This window comes from Biomphalaria glabrata, chromosome 13 (genome assembly GCF_947242115.1).
Source record: "Biomphalaria glabrata chromosome 13, xgBioGlab47.1, whole genome shotgun sequence".
NCBI classification, from domain to species: Eukaryota; Metazoa; Mollusca; class Gastropoda; family Planorbidae; genus Biomphalaria; species Biomphalaria glabrata.
Window position 1 is genome coordinate 4,326,823 of NC_074723.1, and position 15,275 is coordinate 4,342,097.

Genomic DNA, 15,275 nt, shown 5'->3' on the forward strand with positions numbered 1-15,275 from the left:
CAGCTTTTATTAACAATGTTCCAATAAAGGCAATCCGAGATAGTGGCTGTAACACACTCGTGGTTCGGGCTGATCTCATTGAGGCGCAATATTATAGGGGATATACAAGGAAAGTGGAGTTGGCAGATGGCAGTATAAAGGAATTTAAAGTATTTAAAGTGTTTATTGAGACACCTTTTTACACTGGCCATTGTGAGGGAGTAGCCATGCCTAACATGAGACATGATATGTTAATTGGAAACCTAACGGGTTTGAAGGAATGTTCAAGACAGGAAATTGAAGCATGGGAAAAGAAATATGAAAGGTTACAGCAGAATAGGAATACTGAAACAGAAAATTACATTAGTAATATGGTAATAACCAGATCTAAGAACAAGCCAAAACAAGAAACTCAGGAATTTATTGATGTGAATGATGAAATAGTTAATGGTGAAGAAGATAAAGAGAAAGAGGTTGAAATACAAGGTCAAAAACAAGATGAAACGCAAGCAGAAAAACAGAAAGATGGAACTGAAGAAATGAAAACAGAAGAATTGAAAGGAATAAACAAATTGGCTCAAGAACAGAAACAAGATAACATCATTGGGAAAACATATGACAGAATTAGTGATAGGAGAAATAATAACCCAATGGAGAAATATGTCATAGAAGAAGGAATACTATTTAGGAAAACAAAAATAAATGATAGAGAAATAAAACAATTAGTCTTACCACAAAAGTATTGGAAGGATGTCATGATTCTGTCACATGACAGTAATTTAAGTGGACATAGGGGTATAAAGAAATGTTTTAGAAATTTAGCAACTCAAGTATTTTGGCCTAAAATGAAAGGAACTATATCAAAATACATAAGATCATGTGATATGTGTCAAAGAAGGGGACTTAAGGGTAAATTAGGTAAAGCTCCATTACAGTCAATGGATGAACCAAATAAACCATTTCAAAAAATAGCAATAGACATCATAGGACCTTTAACTAAAACAGAACATAATAATAAGTACATATTGACAATAGTAGACATGTTCAGTAGATATCCTGAAGCAGTGGTATTATCCAATATAGACACAGAAAATATTATTAATGCTTTAGATCAAAAGTTCATAGTCAGACATGGGATACCAAAAACATTACTATCAGACAATGCTTCTATGTTTACATCTGAGTTATTTAAAAGATGGACATTAAAATATGGTATAGAACACATTAAATCATCGCCATTCCACCCGGAAGCCAACGGGCTTTGTGAACGCCTAAACAGTGTTATAAAAAGATCCTTAGCTAAAATTGTAGAAAATAATCAGAAAAACTGGGATCACTATATTAATTTTGTTCTATTTTCTATTAGAAATAATATTCATGAGGCAACTCAATTTTCACCATATGAGTTAGTACATGGAAGGAAACCTAGAGATGAAATACAAATTTTTAAAGAAAGTTTGATCTTAAATAAAATAGAAAAGGAAAATGACAATGAAACAGCATTAGATTTAAAACAAATATGGGCGGAAGCTTTTGAGAATAACATGAAATATAAAGAAACAGTACATGAGAACTTAAATGAAAAAAGAAAATTAAGAACATTGGAGGTAGGAGACAAGGTATTACTTTTGGTAATTGACTTAAAAAACAAATTAGGAAAACAGTGGAAGGGTCCATTTGTTGTTACAAATAAAACAAGTGAAGTAAACTATAAGATTAATATGAATGGAAAAATAAAAACATATCATATAAATAATTTGAAGTTGTACAATGAGAGAAATGAAAATCAATTTCAAAATTTGGATACAGAAGTAAACAATGAAAATCAAACTCAAAAGTTAGATACAGAAACTGTGGAAAATGAAAATCAGGTAGATGAATGTTTAATTGTTTTAATCAATGAGGAAACTAATGAAAATGATATTAAAAATATTCCTATACTAGAAACTAAAGATAACCAAACATGGGAAAAACTGAATCTAGAAAATTTATCTCCAGAAAAAACAAAAGACATAATAAATGTAATCAGTGATTTTAAAGAAATTTTTTCCAGTTTGCCAGGAAAAACAAATATCATAAAGCATGACATAAAGTTAAATAGTGACAAACCTATTTTCATGAAGCCTTATAGGATTCCATTACACTTACAGGGAAAAGTTAAAGATGAAATAGACAGCTTATTAAAACTAGGAATAATAGAACCATCCAATTCAGCTTATGCTTCACCAATAGTTATAGCAAAGAAAAAGAATGGGGATATAAGGTTATGCATAGATTATAGACAGTTAAATAAGATAACTGAATTTGATCCTTACCCTATGCCTAACATTGATGACATATTACACAAATTGTCCAATGCTAAAGTATTTACAAAATTGGATCTGACAAAAGGATATTGGCAAATTCCTTTAACCAATAGAGCTAAACCTTATACTGCATTTATCACTCCTTATGGAATATTCCAATGGAACTTTATGAGCTTTGGGCTTATAAATGCTCCAGCTACCTTTAATAGGATGATGATATCAGTTATAGGTCATAGAAAAAATGTAATCTGTTACTTAGATGATATATGCATTTTTCATGAGGATTGGAAAGAACATTTAAAAGGAATTAGGGAGATTTTTGAGTTAATTAAACAAAATGGTCTAACAGTTCAAGCAGAAAAGGTAGAGATAGGCTTAGAAGAAATCACATTTTTAGGACATAGAGTTAAAAATAATACTATCAGTCCCATTGAAGATAATGTAAAGAAGATATTAGAAATAGAAATACCAACAACACAAAAACAGATTAAATCAATACTAGGGATGATAAACTATTATAGAAAATACATACCAAATTTAGCAGAGATAGTTGATCCATTAAACCAGTTATTAAAGAAAGGACAGCCTAGAAAAGTGACTTGTAATAGAAAGTGTGTAGAAGCTATAGAGAAAGTTAAGCATATTTTTTCTACAAATTTGATATTGAGATTACCAGATGTTTCTAAAATATTCTATGTCACTACTGATGCTTCTGGTAGTGCTATAGGAGGTTGTTTGATGCAACAGTATGATAAATTACACCCAATAATTTATGTAAGTAGGAAATTATCTGATACTGAGAAGAGATACAGTGTCATAGAGAAGGAGGCTTTAGCTGTTGTTTGGGTTGTAACTAAGTTGGAAAGCTATTTACTGGGAAACAAATTCATATTGTTATCTGATCACAGGCCTCTAAAGTTTATGCAAGAAAAAAGTATTAAAAATGGTAGATTATACAGGTGGTTTCTAATTTTACAAGAATATAATTTTCAATTGGAGGCTATTAGGGGAGAAATTAATATTGTAGCTGACATGTTGTCAAGAGTTACCGTGAGATAAACTGTTGTAAATAATGATTATTCATTTTGATTTGTTTATGCATGTATATATATGTATATGTTTTAGTCAATGGGTATGAATAAGTTGTTTATATATGGACTATATATTTTATTTCCTTTAAAGGAAGATAACTCAGTAAAATATAACTTGGGAATTTTATTAAATCAAGGGAGATAACTATAAAATTTCAATAATTGAAGTCAAAGGTGTAAATTAAAGTAAGTATGATCATCTACAGTCATTATTTTTTTATATAATCATTATCATCCATTAGTAAAAGGCTAGGTCAGTTTGGAAATGGTAAGTGGAGAGAAAATATACTTATTGGTACCCAACAAAAAAGTTAAGTAGAATAATTTGGAAAGCTGTTTTGACACAAATATTACATTTTGTCTGACAGGAAAAGTTTGGTGTGATGTGAGGCGACCAGCCTTGAACATATAGCCAATGACAGTATTTACTCTGAAAAACTCTGATTTATGCCTATGGAGTCAGCAAAGGTATCTTCGTATGTGGACTATATACATGTGTATTTACTCTGAAAAACTGTTTTATGTCTGTGGAATCGACAAAGGCATCGTCGTATGGGGACTGTATACATGTCTTGATGGACTTAGTACTATTGGTTGGTGAAACTATTACACTGTACTATACTATTTCATCGTCAATGACATGAGTGATGATTAGAACACTATATACCGGATATTTTCTTACCAATAACTGTATTGGAACTGTATTGTTTTCTTGGTGTCAACATTCAACTACAGTGTGAACTTTGTGACATAGGAACATGGACAATTTTACCAGGGAACTGATGAAGATGGGAAACATTATGATGTCCATCAAGATCAAGATATATGTTTGTTTTGTCTTTCCCCAAAATTTTGGCCATATATATTGTACAGACATGACAGTAGGGATAGTGTTTTAGACTGAAAAAAAAAATTGACAAAATTTTTTTTTTTGATAAAGGGGGGAGGAAATATGTAATGACACAAGATGCGTAGAAGTTGATGTGAATCGGGTTTTTCCTAAGTAATGTGACGAGTAAGAACAGAGTAGGATTATGAACAAGAAGAATAACGGACAAGACGCCTAAGAGGACGCTAGGCTAGCGACGACAGAGGACTGTGCCCTTTTTATTGTTTATTAAATTGTTGAAGTTATCAGCCTGCGTTATTAAGTATATTCTTGATTCATTCTGTTGTTGTGTCATATGGACTCGCATGCACCATTAACATATATATACTCATCAACAAAATAGACCATCAACACAAGATAGACTAACCCATGAGGAAGTGCTACGAAGAGCAGGGTGCTCTGTTATCAGCAGCAGACGCCTTAGCTGGCCTGGTCACGTTCATAAAATGCCACAAGCTCGACTTCCAAAAGATATTCTATTTGGTGATCTAACAGAAGGCAGGAGAGCCGCTGGTCGTCCACTTCTAAGGTATATTGATATATGTAAACGCGACATGAAGCTCTTCAAAATCGACACTAACAGCTGGGGAAAAAGTGGCACTGGATAGATCCACATGGAGAGAGAGAGCATAAAGGAAGGGTCCCTGATTGCAGATGGCATACACAACAGTAGTAGAAAGAAAGGTTTAAAGTGCAGCGGCCCCTGGTGATTACAGATGTCTAGCCTGTGACCGCAGCTGTGTATCAAGGATTGGCCTCTTCAGTCACACAAGAAGTTGCAAAGGGGAACAGATCTCTCGAGACGTAAAATGCCACACAGACAGTTTCATGTTTTTACTATATACAAATAAAGGACGTTTTGATTTGATAAGTGGTCTTGGATGCATTTTGGCCGAGTGGCACAACGCTTGACTTAAGAACCGACAGGTCTTTAGTTCGAATTCCATTGAAGACTATATACCGATTGTAAAAAGTAAACCCCTCTTCAAACATTGCAATCTATTTGGCAGATTTGTAAATCACCTGTTTCTCTGGCCAACGGTTAACGAACAGAGTGTCACGTGAGATTCGAGGAATATTTATATCATACAGTATCCATAGGAAATGAAGTAGAGGTCAACAGGTTTTTTTTTTTATTAAAGAAAGATTAACTGTGATATTATGGTTTTTTTTTATGGTATTCTAGTTTTTTTAGGGTCTAAGTAAGTCTAAGTAAGTCACAGTAATGGTCAGAAATAGAATCCATGGCTTAGTCATCACACCTACATCAATGATCAAGCCAGAGTTGAACATGCATGTGACTTGAGTCTGAATAGGAGAAAAGGAAAACATAAAGACATTTCTTACATTCTCTAGACTGAAAAAGTTTTTTGGAAGAGACATTTTATTACAAATTTAAGTGAATACAACTTCAGTGACATCAAACATTTCTAAACTTTTGAATGCATCAGCTCATGAGATTCAACTGAAATTTGTTTACAATGGAAGTCTAGAGGAAAAAAAACTGGGGTTTTTCTTTGTGCTCTACATGATCAGTGGTTCTAAATCTTCTATCTACGTGACCAGTGGTTTTCTACCTTCTATCTGACCAGTGGTTCTCAATCTTCTGTGTACCTGACAAGTGGTTCTCAACCTTCTACCTGACCAGTTGTATTCTACCTTCTATCTAACCAGTGGTTCTAAGCATTTGACAAGTGGTTCTCAACCTTCTACCTGACCAGTGGTATTCTACCTTCTATCTAATCAGTGGTTCTAAGCATTCGACCAGTGGTTCTCAACCTTCTACCTGACCAGTTGTATTCTACCTTCTATCTAACCAGTGATTCTAAGCATCTGACCAGTGGTTCTCAACCTTCTACCTGACCAGTTGTATTCTACCTTCTATCCAACCAGTGGTTCTAAGAATTTGACCAGTGGCTCTCAACCTTCTACCAGACCAGTGGTTGTCAGTCTTCTACCTGACCAGTTGTATTCTACCTTCTATCTAACCAGTGGTTCTAAGCATCTGACCAGTGGCTCTCAATCTTCTACCAGACCAGTGGTTGTCAGTCTTCTACCTGACCAGTTGTATTCTACCTTCTATCTAACCAGTGGTTCTAAACATTTGACCAGTGGCTCTCAATCTTCTACCAGACCAGTGGTTGTTAGTCTTCTACCTGACCAGTTGTATTCTACCTTCTATCTAACCAGTGATTCTAAGAATCTGACCAGTGGTTCTCAACCTTCTACCTGACCAGTTGTATTCTACCTTCTATCTAACCAGTGGTTCTAAGCATCTGACCAGTGGTTGTCAGTCTTCTACCAGACCAGTGGCTCTCAACCTTCTATTGAAACGCTCTATGTCCCACTCTGTTGGTGCACTTCCACTTGTAGTGCTACCAGCCACAACAGCAAATGAACTGCATGTTGACATGACTTGGCTACTTAGTTCTTCAACAAGGTCAGAGGTCACCACGTGTCAGCCATACATGACAACCATAGAAAGTTTCTAAACAAAAACACAGAAATAACAAAAAGTTGATGTGGTATACAAGCATCATCCAAAAAAGATGACCCCCCCCCCCCCCCCCGAAAACTTATTTAAAATGATTCGGCAGTAGAGTTGGGTTTTCAGTTCATCTTTTTGAGTCAACAAGCTTTGTAAAAATCTGTCCTTTCCTTTGATGACAGAGCTTACATGAATGTCATGTACTGTGGCATTATATTCGCAATGTTGTTCACCACTACTAAGTTGAGAAATGATGCACTAAATAAGATTCCTTTGTTAAAGAGGGGTGGAGTAGAACAAAATGATAAACGTATTAAAATAATATGCATTTAAAATCTTGCTTTGCTCCAGCCATTGCTTCCATTCAAGTGACTGTTCCAACAAAGAAGGACTATGCTCATGAACAACCTCTAACCAGGTAACAGCTAACATTAGTGATACATAGACACACCTTTTATTGGAACATACCAAATGAAAATTTATAATGATAATATTAACATTATGTATTTCAAGCATAATTTTATGCGAGAGTAGATTGATTGGTGTAAAACCAAAACAAAAAATTCCCCTCTGGTAGTTATTGGTGTCGAGTGGAATTACAAATAATAATAAAAAATAATTATGAGTCTTATTCATCTATTGATGAATGCAGTCAATAATCACACTTACCTACAAAAAGATTTCAATATATTGGTATATATATAATCAGTGTAAATCATTCATAATACAGTCACACAGGATTTACAAAAAAAATCACATTACTGGATATGGCCATTGGTATAATGATACATGTAGATAATACAAAATTTAAATGATTTTTAAATGATGCTAAAGTCCAGTCTATATAAAAGTGTAAATATTTGTAAAAAAAAAAAAAAATTATGTTAAACAATAAATCAATTTAGATCTGTAGAAATAAGTGATTCCACTTTTGTATTTTCCAATGATGCTAAGCTCCAGTCTATATAAAAGAGTAAATATTTATAAACAAAAATTATGTAAAACAATAAATTAATCAAAATGAATGAATTTTGTATAAGAACCACACATTTTCTTTCCCTAATCCAAAGGGATAGAGCAGAGGGCTCCATGGGGTACCAATTATAACTATTTCACAAATTCATTGATTTGTGTTGAATAGCTCAATATAAAAGTGAACCAAGCTCTAGAATAGTCAAATCCCAAAACTTCCAACAACAAATTCTATCTGAATGTCAGTTCAGCTTATGACACTGCCATTTGAAAAGTTTCAAGAGTTAAGCCCCATTAGCTGAGGCGCAATATGATGTAAACAAATCTCTGGGTACAAACTGGCAACAACATTTGGCTTACACTCAATGAGGTCATCTGGAACACAAAATGGGTAACACTCACTCAGAAGTCGTTTTGAGAGACAGATGCACACATGGTAAGACCATCATATTTTATGAATATTAAACACACAGTACAATGAACACTTGATGCTACCTAGCCCAATATGTGCCATAGCCTTTAATTGCCAGAAAGGTTAAGAACTAACAAGAGCTTAAATCAATAGTTTAGAAGGAATATTACCTGGCCAGTTCAATGACCAGTTGAAATAACTTGAATCTCAAGTCTAGATTAGACTTGAAGAGCAAAGTATTTTATCACAGCAGGTATACATTTCTTGTGACTCAATATACAAAATTATGAGTTTAGTATCTGTGTGGCAGACAATTATACTAAATAAACTGTATATAATATTTGTTGCACTACAAATTGATAATTTTACATTTTGCTTGCTGACCACTCAAGATTATCAACATGCAAATTTGGGCCATCTAGTAAATGCTAATACAATCTCTATACAACGTGGCTCAGATGTTCCATTAATGCAAACATTGGTCAAAAACTATTGACAAGAAATGAATTAAGGACTAAAACAAAATGTTATTTTCTTTTCCTCTTACAAACAAGTGGGTCATTGGGTGAGAGTGGGTCATCTGATGAAAGGGGGTTATTTGGTAAAAGTGGCTCATCTGATGAAAGTGGGACTTAAGATAAAATCATTCCATAAAATATCATAATGAAAAAGTTTATTTACAGACCTATCGTCATAAAAAAAAGAATGTCTCAACAAAAAATTGATCAGTTTTGAATGATCAGATCTAAGAATGGGTTGGATTTCACAAAATGAAGGATTTTGATTTACTAATCATAAAATATAGGCGCTCTCTTAAACAAAAACATACTATCATAATTTGCTGACAAAAGACATGCATGTTTTATAAAGAACATAGAATATGTTCAAGAAAAGAACAAAAGGGTAAACTTATTACAGGTCCAACAAATATGAACTAAATATTTTCCAAGGGACATGGAGAGGAGAATGCCAGGACATCAAAAAGAGCATGCTGGGACATTGAAAGAAGCATGCTGGGACATAGAAAACAAATTGAGCACTTTCAAATTTGAGGTACAACTGAAGTTTTACAGATTTTTTATTTTTATAATTTAGTATAAAATGATTTTTTTCTGAGCTTCATAAAATCTGAAATTTCCTTTTTAAATTCAATCTCAGATTTATTTTGTTTAATGTATAAAAAAAAGGTTGATGGTTTTCATAGGATTTAACTTTTTCTCTCCGTAATTATTTACCACATTCTGGTGGAATCAACGTTGGTATCGTCAGTTAGGAGAGAAAGAGTTAAAATTGTGCAACAACTCTCAAAGACTCAAAAAAAAAAAACATAGGCAAAGTTTCGCTAACATTTTTGGATATAAAGTAAACCAAGATCACATTATATAAAAGTTGTACAAAATATATAACGCAAACAAAAGTTTTAAAAGTAATACAAAATCATCAGGATTAGTGTGTAAAAAAAAAAAAAAAACCCACATGATATTCTTTGTCTCTGGAAAACAAGTCAATATATGAATTTTTGTTTTTTTGTCAAATCTTCGACTTAGCCGAGTACATAAAGAAAATTTTGGCTTCATAGTGTCTTTTATATGGCAACAAAGTTGTGTTCTTATGTACACAAGGGAGTTGATTTTAAAAACAACACAATACTGCAAACTAATAAATATAAGACAGTCAAATAATATAACAAGATTGTACAAGTTAAAACGTAAATTAGATATAATGTAAAATTAACCTATCAGTAAGTTAAGTGAAATTTTCCAGATCTTTTTAAAAATACCAAACACAGTACAAACCGAAATCTGATTTAGTACTACAAATTCATTTGGCTGAAATAGCAGGGCTACTATCTCTTGATATTTATGCTGATATAAAGTCAATGAAGCGGATCAGATTATTCTAATTCAAATTAAAAAAAACAAAAAAAACAAACAATTTCTGTAAATCAACTGAAGAAAAGGGGACAGAACATCTTTAAATTAAAAAACTAATTTGAATATTTTCAAAATTAGAGAAGGCTTGAAGAGTAAAAGGTTATCTTTTTATAAAAATCAAAACTAACATTACATGAAATTATTTAAAAACAAACTAATATTCTAAAAAGGTTCTAAAATTAACATTTGATCCTAAGCAAAACAAGGTCTCAATGTTGTAAAACATTTAGTTGGCTCTCTTTTTAGTTCACCATATAGTGGTAGTGTGTACTTGTGTGGACCATGTTCTTATAGACCATTGATCTAACGAGATTACAATATGATAGGACACGTGAGCAGATCACCATACTTCACACTTCTTTTTGGGATTCATCTTGGACTTGTCACTACATTTCCAGATTCTAGAAAAATCTGGAGAATTGGACAGAGGGCCAATAACTCTGAAAAGTAAAAATATTATTCACAAATTAAAAATAATTGGGAAAATTTTTTTTAACAAATTAACATTGAATTAAAATGCTCTCTTAAGCAACAAGAAGGAAGTTGGAATGATTAAAGAGTAGATGATAAGTTAGCCACTGTGATTATCTGCCCATGTAATCATTTTTAGATCTCTATAATCATAATAAGCTTATATTTTTGCTTCTTTCAAACTAAAAATACTGCAATATAACAGAGACTTTAAATAGAAGTTTAAAGAAATGAATAGCATTTCCATTACCATCAAAAATGAAACAAAAACTAACCAGAACTTAAAAAAAAACATTGCTACTTTATCCCAAAACAAAGGTTCTTGAAATACCAAAAAAGCGAGAGAGAGAGAGGATTATCTTTCCCTATTTTAGAAAGACAATGGACCTCGTTCACCAAACATAAACAAACAACATCGAGCCACGTGATTCTCTCTCTCTTCTATACAAACTACGATCTAATTTTAATCAACAATGGGGGACGTTAAAGTTTTTAAACTGTTTTTATCAATATGATCACGTGACCATTTGTTTTGGTGAATGAGGTCCATTGTTTGCTTGTGATGGAAATATTATTCTCTCGATACACTGAAAAAAGAGTATGTACAGGTTTGGAAAACAAAAAAGCAAATCTGTAGTATTTTACAAATGGTTAATTTAAAAATGAAAGCTATCATTGTGTTTAAGAATAACCCCCTGCTGCTGGTTTTGATGAGATTTATTTGTAACGTGACTGATAAAATATTTTTTTTTAGTTTTTTTTTTTTCTAACCAAAAAAAAAAAAAATCAAAAGTGAAAATAAGAAAAACTAGGTCAGTGATAGTATGTAACATTTTTTAAAAATAAAATAGTTAAGGCCGAATTTCTCAAACTGTGGGGCACCATGTCAGGAGAAAGGGTGACTCAGTGTCCTGACTGGAGAGGGAGGGCATTAAGATGGTTAATTTGTTTTTCACATTTGAATAGTAACCAAAATGACATTTTTAAGAAAGTCTAACAGATTACCTTATTTTAAGTAGAGACCTTTCATCTTCTAATTAGGATCTTTGAAAATGTATAGCGGTTTCAATATAAAAACAAGTGGACAGCTAATAATCTTTAAATAGATATTAACATTACTTTTCTAAGGACTTGGCGCTGTACACAGCCATCAGGATGTCCATACTCTCTTATCAGTGAGGTCTTTGAAAGATGGCCATGATTACCTAACTATGTCATCACATAAGATGTCTTTTATAGCTGAATAATGAGGTATTTGCATTTGGCTTTTTTTTTTTTAACCATGGTTAAAAAATGGCAAACTTAAACTATATGGCCACATCACAAGGTTGTTCATTCAGGCCTCGGGGTCACCAAAATAATGTTCTGGCTAGTATCTTGGGTGTTATGCAAATCAACTACTATTTCATCAACTACTCTACAGTAGCCAAATTGCATTTAACAATATAAACTTGATCTAGACTTTCTACTACACAAAGATATTCCTTCAGGGAACAGAACCAGGAAGAGGAAGAAGAGGCAGACAGAGAAAGTGATGGGAAAACAGTATGGAAGGAGTAAGATTCTATCCGAGGCGAGAGACAGAGAGGAATAGAGAAAGACAGTTGACAAATCTTATGTGGTGCCCCAACAGTTCAACAGACTAAGGGAAAGGTGAAGGTGAATGAGGTTTTCATTATGATAGTGTCAAAATACCTATCTAAATCTAGCTTATTATAGCTCAGTAATACGGTCTTTAACATTGTCAGCTATGGTAGTATCAAAGCCCTTACCTAAATTTAGCTGGTGAATGTGCATCAGTTAACACTTGTAAGTGATCCGATTCTGGCTTACTGTTCCAGCACCAGACCTATATCATCACAATGAAAGACCAATTAGTTTTATGGAGACTTACGCTACAATCAGATCAATTAAGATTAAAATATTTACACATCAGCAAAGATTCAGCTGAAACTTATCCGTGAACTTGTGAAACCAGTTTCAATATTATATTCTTGTTAGGTCTCTCTCAGTCACATCAAAGTATTTCAAAACTCCAGTCACTCTTTGTTTTGGTTTAATTGGGTTGCTCACTTTGTTAGTCCGACAGTGAACGTATATTTTATAGTGACGACATAGACTTTGGGTTAGAGATTAGGATAGACTTTTAATTAATCAGTTATCACTAGATTCTCAAGGGGATAACATCATTCTATAGTGACAGACTAGACTGTGGCCCATTCTGTAATAAACGTTTGTTTGAAGTTCACCTTGAGTCAACTTGGTCATTGAATCTGTGTTCGTGTTAGTACCTTATCTATATTTGTGACGGTGTGCATGAAGAACTCGCGGATTGAAAATACATCAAACAAGGTACGCACGCACTTAGTCTACATAATCATCTTTAGAAATACTTCAGCTACATCTGACTACACATGCATCCGTTACAGTACCCAGTTTCAATATCATATTCTTGTTAAGTCTCTCTCAGTCACATCAAAGTATTTCAAAACTCCAGTCACTCTTTGATTTTGTTTTGTTTTAAATGTTTCGGATGTTCCTTCAGATTTGAAGATTATTACATCCTAGCCCAAACCTCCTGGAAGATAGCGGGATAAGGCTAGGAGCAGAATTCAAACCTCAGACCATCAAACAACAGTCCAGAGTGCATACCATATGATCACGCAGCTATCATTGTAGTATATATATTTCATTCAAAGACAGAGAAGTGATAGTCATTCTAGTTATGGAGTCATATTATAATTATGACTAAACACTGAACAGGGTACAGTGACTCTATGTATAGCTAAGCAATGGCAGTTGTTTTGTACAAGGCTCATGGCTAGAGTATATTTCAGGTAGAGGCAAATAGTCGTACTGAAATTTGAAGCTCACATGAGCAAATGGTCTGCTTATTGCTTTTTAAAAATTTTTTAGAACAAAACTTCTACTGCTGCGCCAAAATAAAACTTCATTATTTGATCAATCACATTCATTTTCCATTCATTTTTAGGAAGTCAATGTAAAGGTTAGGGTTAGGGTCATTTATACTGCTAGAATGAATTTATTAGAAAAAAAAAAAAAGGTGAGTCAATCTTTCAAGTGAACATTATAAAACACCAACCTGAGCGAAAGACAAGAAAAACAACTTCTCGTGAGAGAGACCAAGTGCAGGCAGGAGTTGCTCTTTACCATTCAGCTCCACCCATTTTTGATAAGCCTGGAGAAGAAGGGGGGAGAATTGTTTCGTTAAAATTTTTTTTTTAAAGTCCCAAGTTTATAAAATCATTGCAGAGACAAATCACAAGAGGAAGGGGGCGAATTCGTAATTGTCTAAACTTAAACAGACAAATTCATTATGATGGGGAAGGGGGGGGGGGAAGGAACAGAGAAGAAAAAGGTAAAACATAAAATAAGAACAAAGTAATTGATAAAGTTAGTTCACTAGTGATAAGGGTGTAAAAACTGTCAGAATAAAAGATGGTAAAGTAATAGTCAATAATTTTGATACTTTCACAGAAAATGGTGAATTAGTGAAATCTCTAAGATATCAAGTTCACTAAGAATAACATTGAGATGGATACTGAGATTTTACACTATTCAGAATTTAAAATGGAAAAAAAAAGGCCATAAACAAGACACATCTAGGATGTGACACTTCATTTTCAAAATCAGTCATAAAAAAGATAATGTTACTTTGGAAAAGATCTTCTTAAAATTTCAGATAAATAGTAATAATGGAGTTTTTGTAAAGTCTATAGCAACAATCAGAGACAAATCAATGAACAAATTAGTGGAAAAAAAAAAGAAAAACTTAAGATCTCTCATGCCTTTCCAGCTCTATTTAATGTTAGAACTAAATGTACAAAATCCTTAAATTAACCTAGACTGCAAGTATCACAACTCTATCAATTCTTTATAATAAAAAGTGTTTAAAAGTAATGAATTATGAAAGCTCTAAACCTAGGTATGGAAGAGAATTTCTTTTTTACTTACTGAAATCCCAGTCCTTTAAAACACAAGGGATATAGTGTTTTTTTTTTAAATCAGTTCCTCCTTTATTGTGATCTATAATATCTCATTCTCCTGCCTTCTATTAGATCCCCATACAGGATATCCTGTGGAAGTCGATCTACTGGCATTCTATGAATGTGGCCAAGCCAGCCAAGGCGTCTGCTGATGTCCTGGCACCCTGCTCTTTGTTGCACTTCCTCATTGGTTATCTTATCTTGCGACCTTATTTTAAAGATCCGCCTTAGGCATCGGAGGTGGAAGACATTCAGCTTTTTTTCCTGCCATGAGTAGGTTGACCATGTTTCACTTCCGTACAGCAAGGTGCTCAACACACAGGTCCGGTAGACTAGGGCTTTCGTACTGCTAGTCAGCAATATGTTGTCCCAGACTCTTTTCTGCAACCGTGACATGGCAGGAAGGCAGGAGGGCCGCTGGTCGCCCACTTTTACATTATACGGATGTATGCAAATGCGACATGAAGCTCTTCGAAATCGACACTAGCAGCTGGGAAGAGGTGGCACTGGATAGATCCACGTGGAGAGAGAGCATAAAGGAAGGGTCACATATTGCAGATGTCATACACAACAGAAGCAGAAAGAAGGGTGAAAATGCAACAGCGCCTGGTGATCATATATGCCCAACGTGCGATCGCAGCTGTGTATCAAGGATTGGCCTCTTTAGTCACACAAGAAGTTGCAAAGGGAAAAGTTCGTCTCTTGAGACGTAAAAAATGCCACAGA

The 15,275-nt window shown here is 33.7% G+C and overlaps 1 protein-coding gene across 9 annotated transcripts in view; it reads right to left on the reverse strand.

Annotated features, from left to right (window-relative positions):
* Positions 1–7,191: 7,191 nt before the first annotated feature.
* LOC106071422 (endothelin-converting enzyme homolog) overlaps positions 7,192–15,275 on the reverse strand; it is a 112,623-nt gene continuing 104,539 nt past the window's right edge. For all 9 annotated transcript variants that reach the window (XM_056008954.1, XM_056008951.1, XM_056008949.1 and 6 more), the window contains 3 exons: positions 13,646–13,741; positions 12,315–12,391; positions 7,192–10,511 (listed from right to left, as the gene is read on the reverse strand). In XM_056008954.1, the coding sequence (XP_055864929.1) occupies positions 10,412–10,511; positions 12,315–12,391; positions 13,646–13,741 (273 nt within the window). In that variant the 3' untranslated portion in view covers positions 7,192–10,411. The remainder of the gene's footprint in view (positions 10,512–12,314; positions 12,392–13,645; positions 13,742–15,275) is intronic.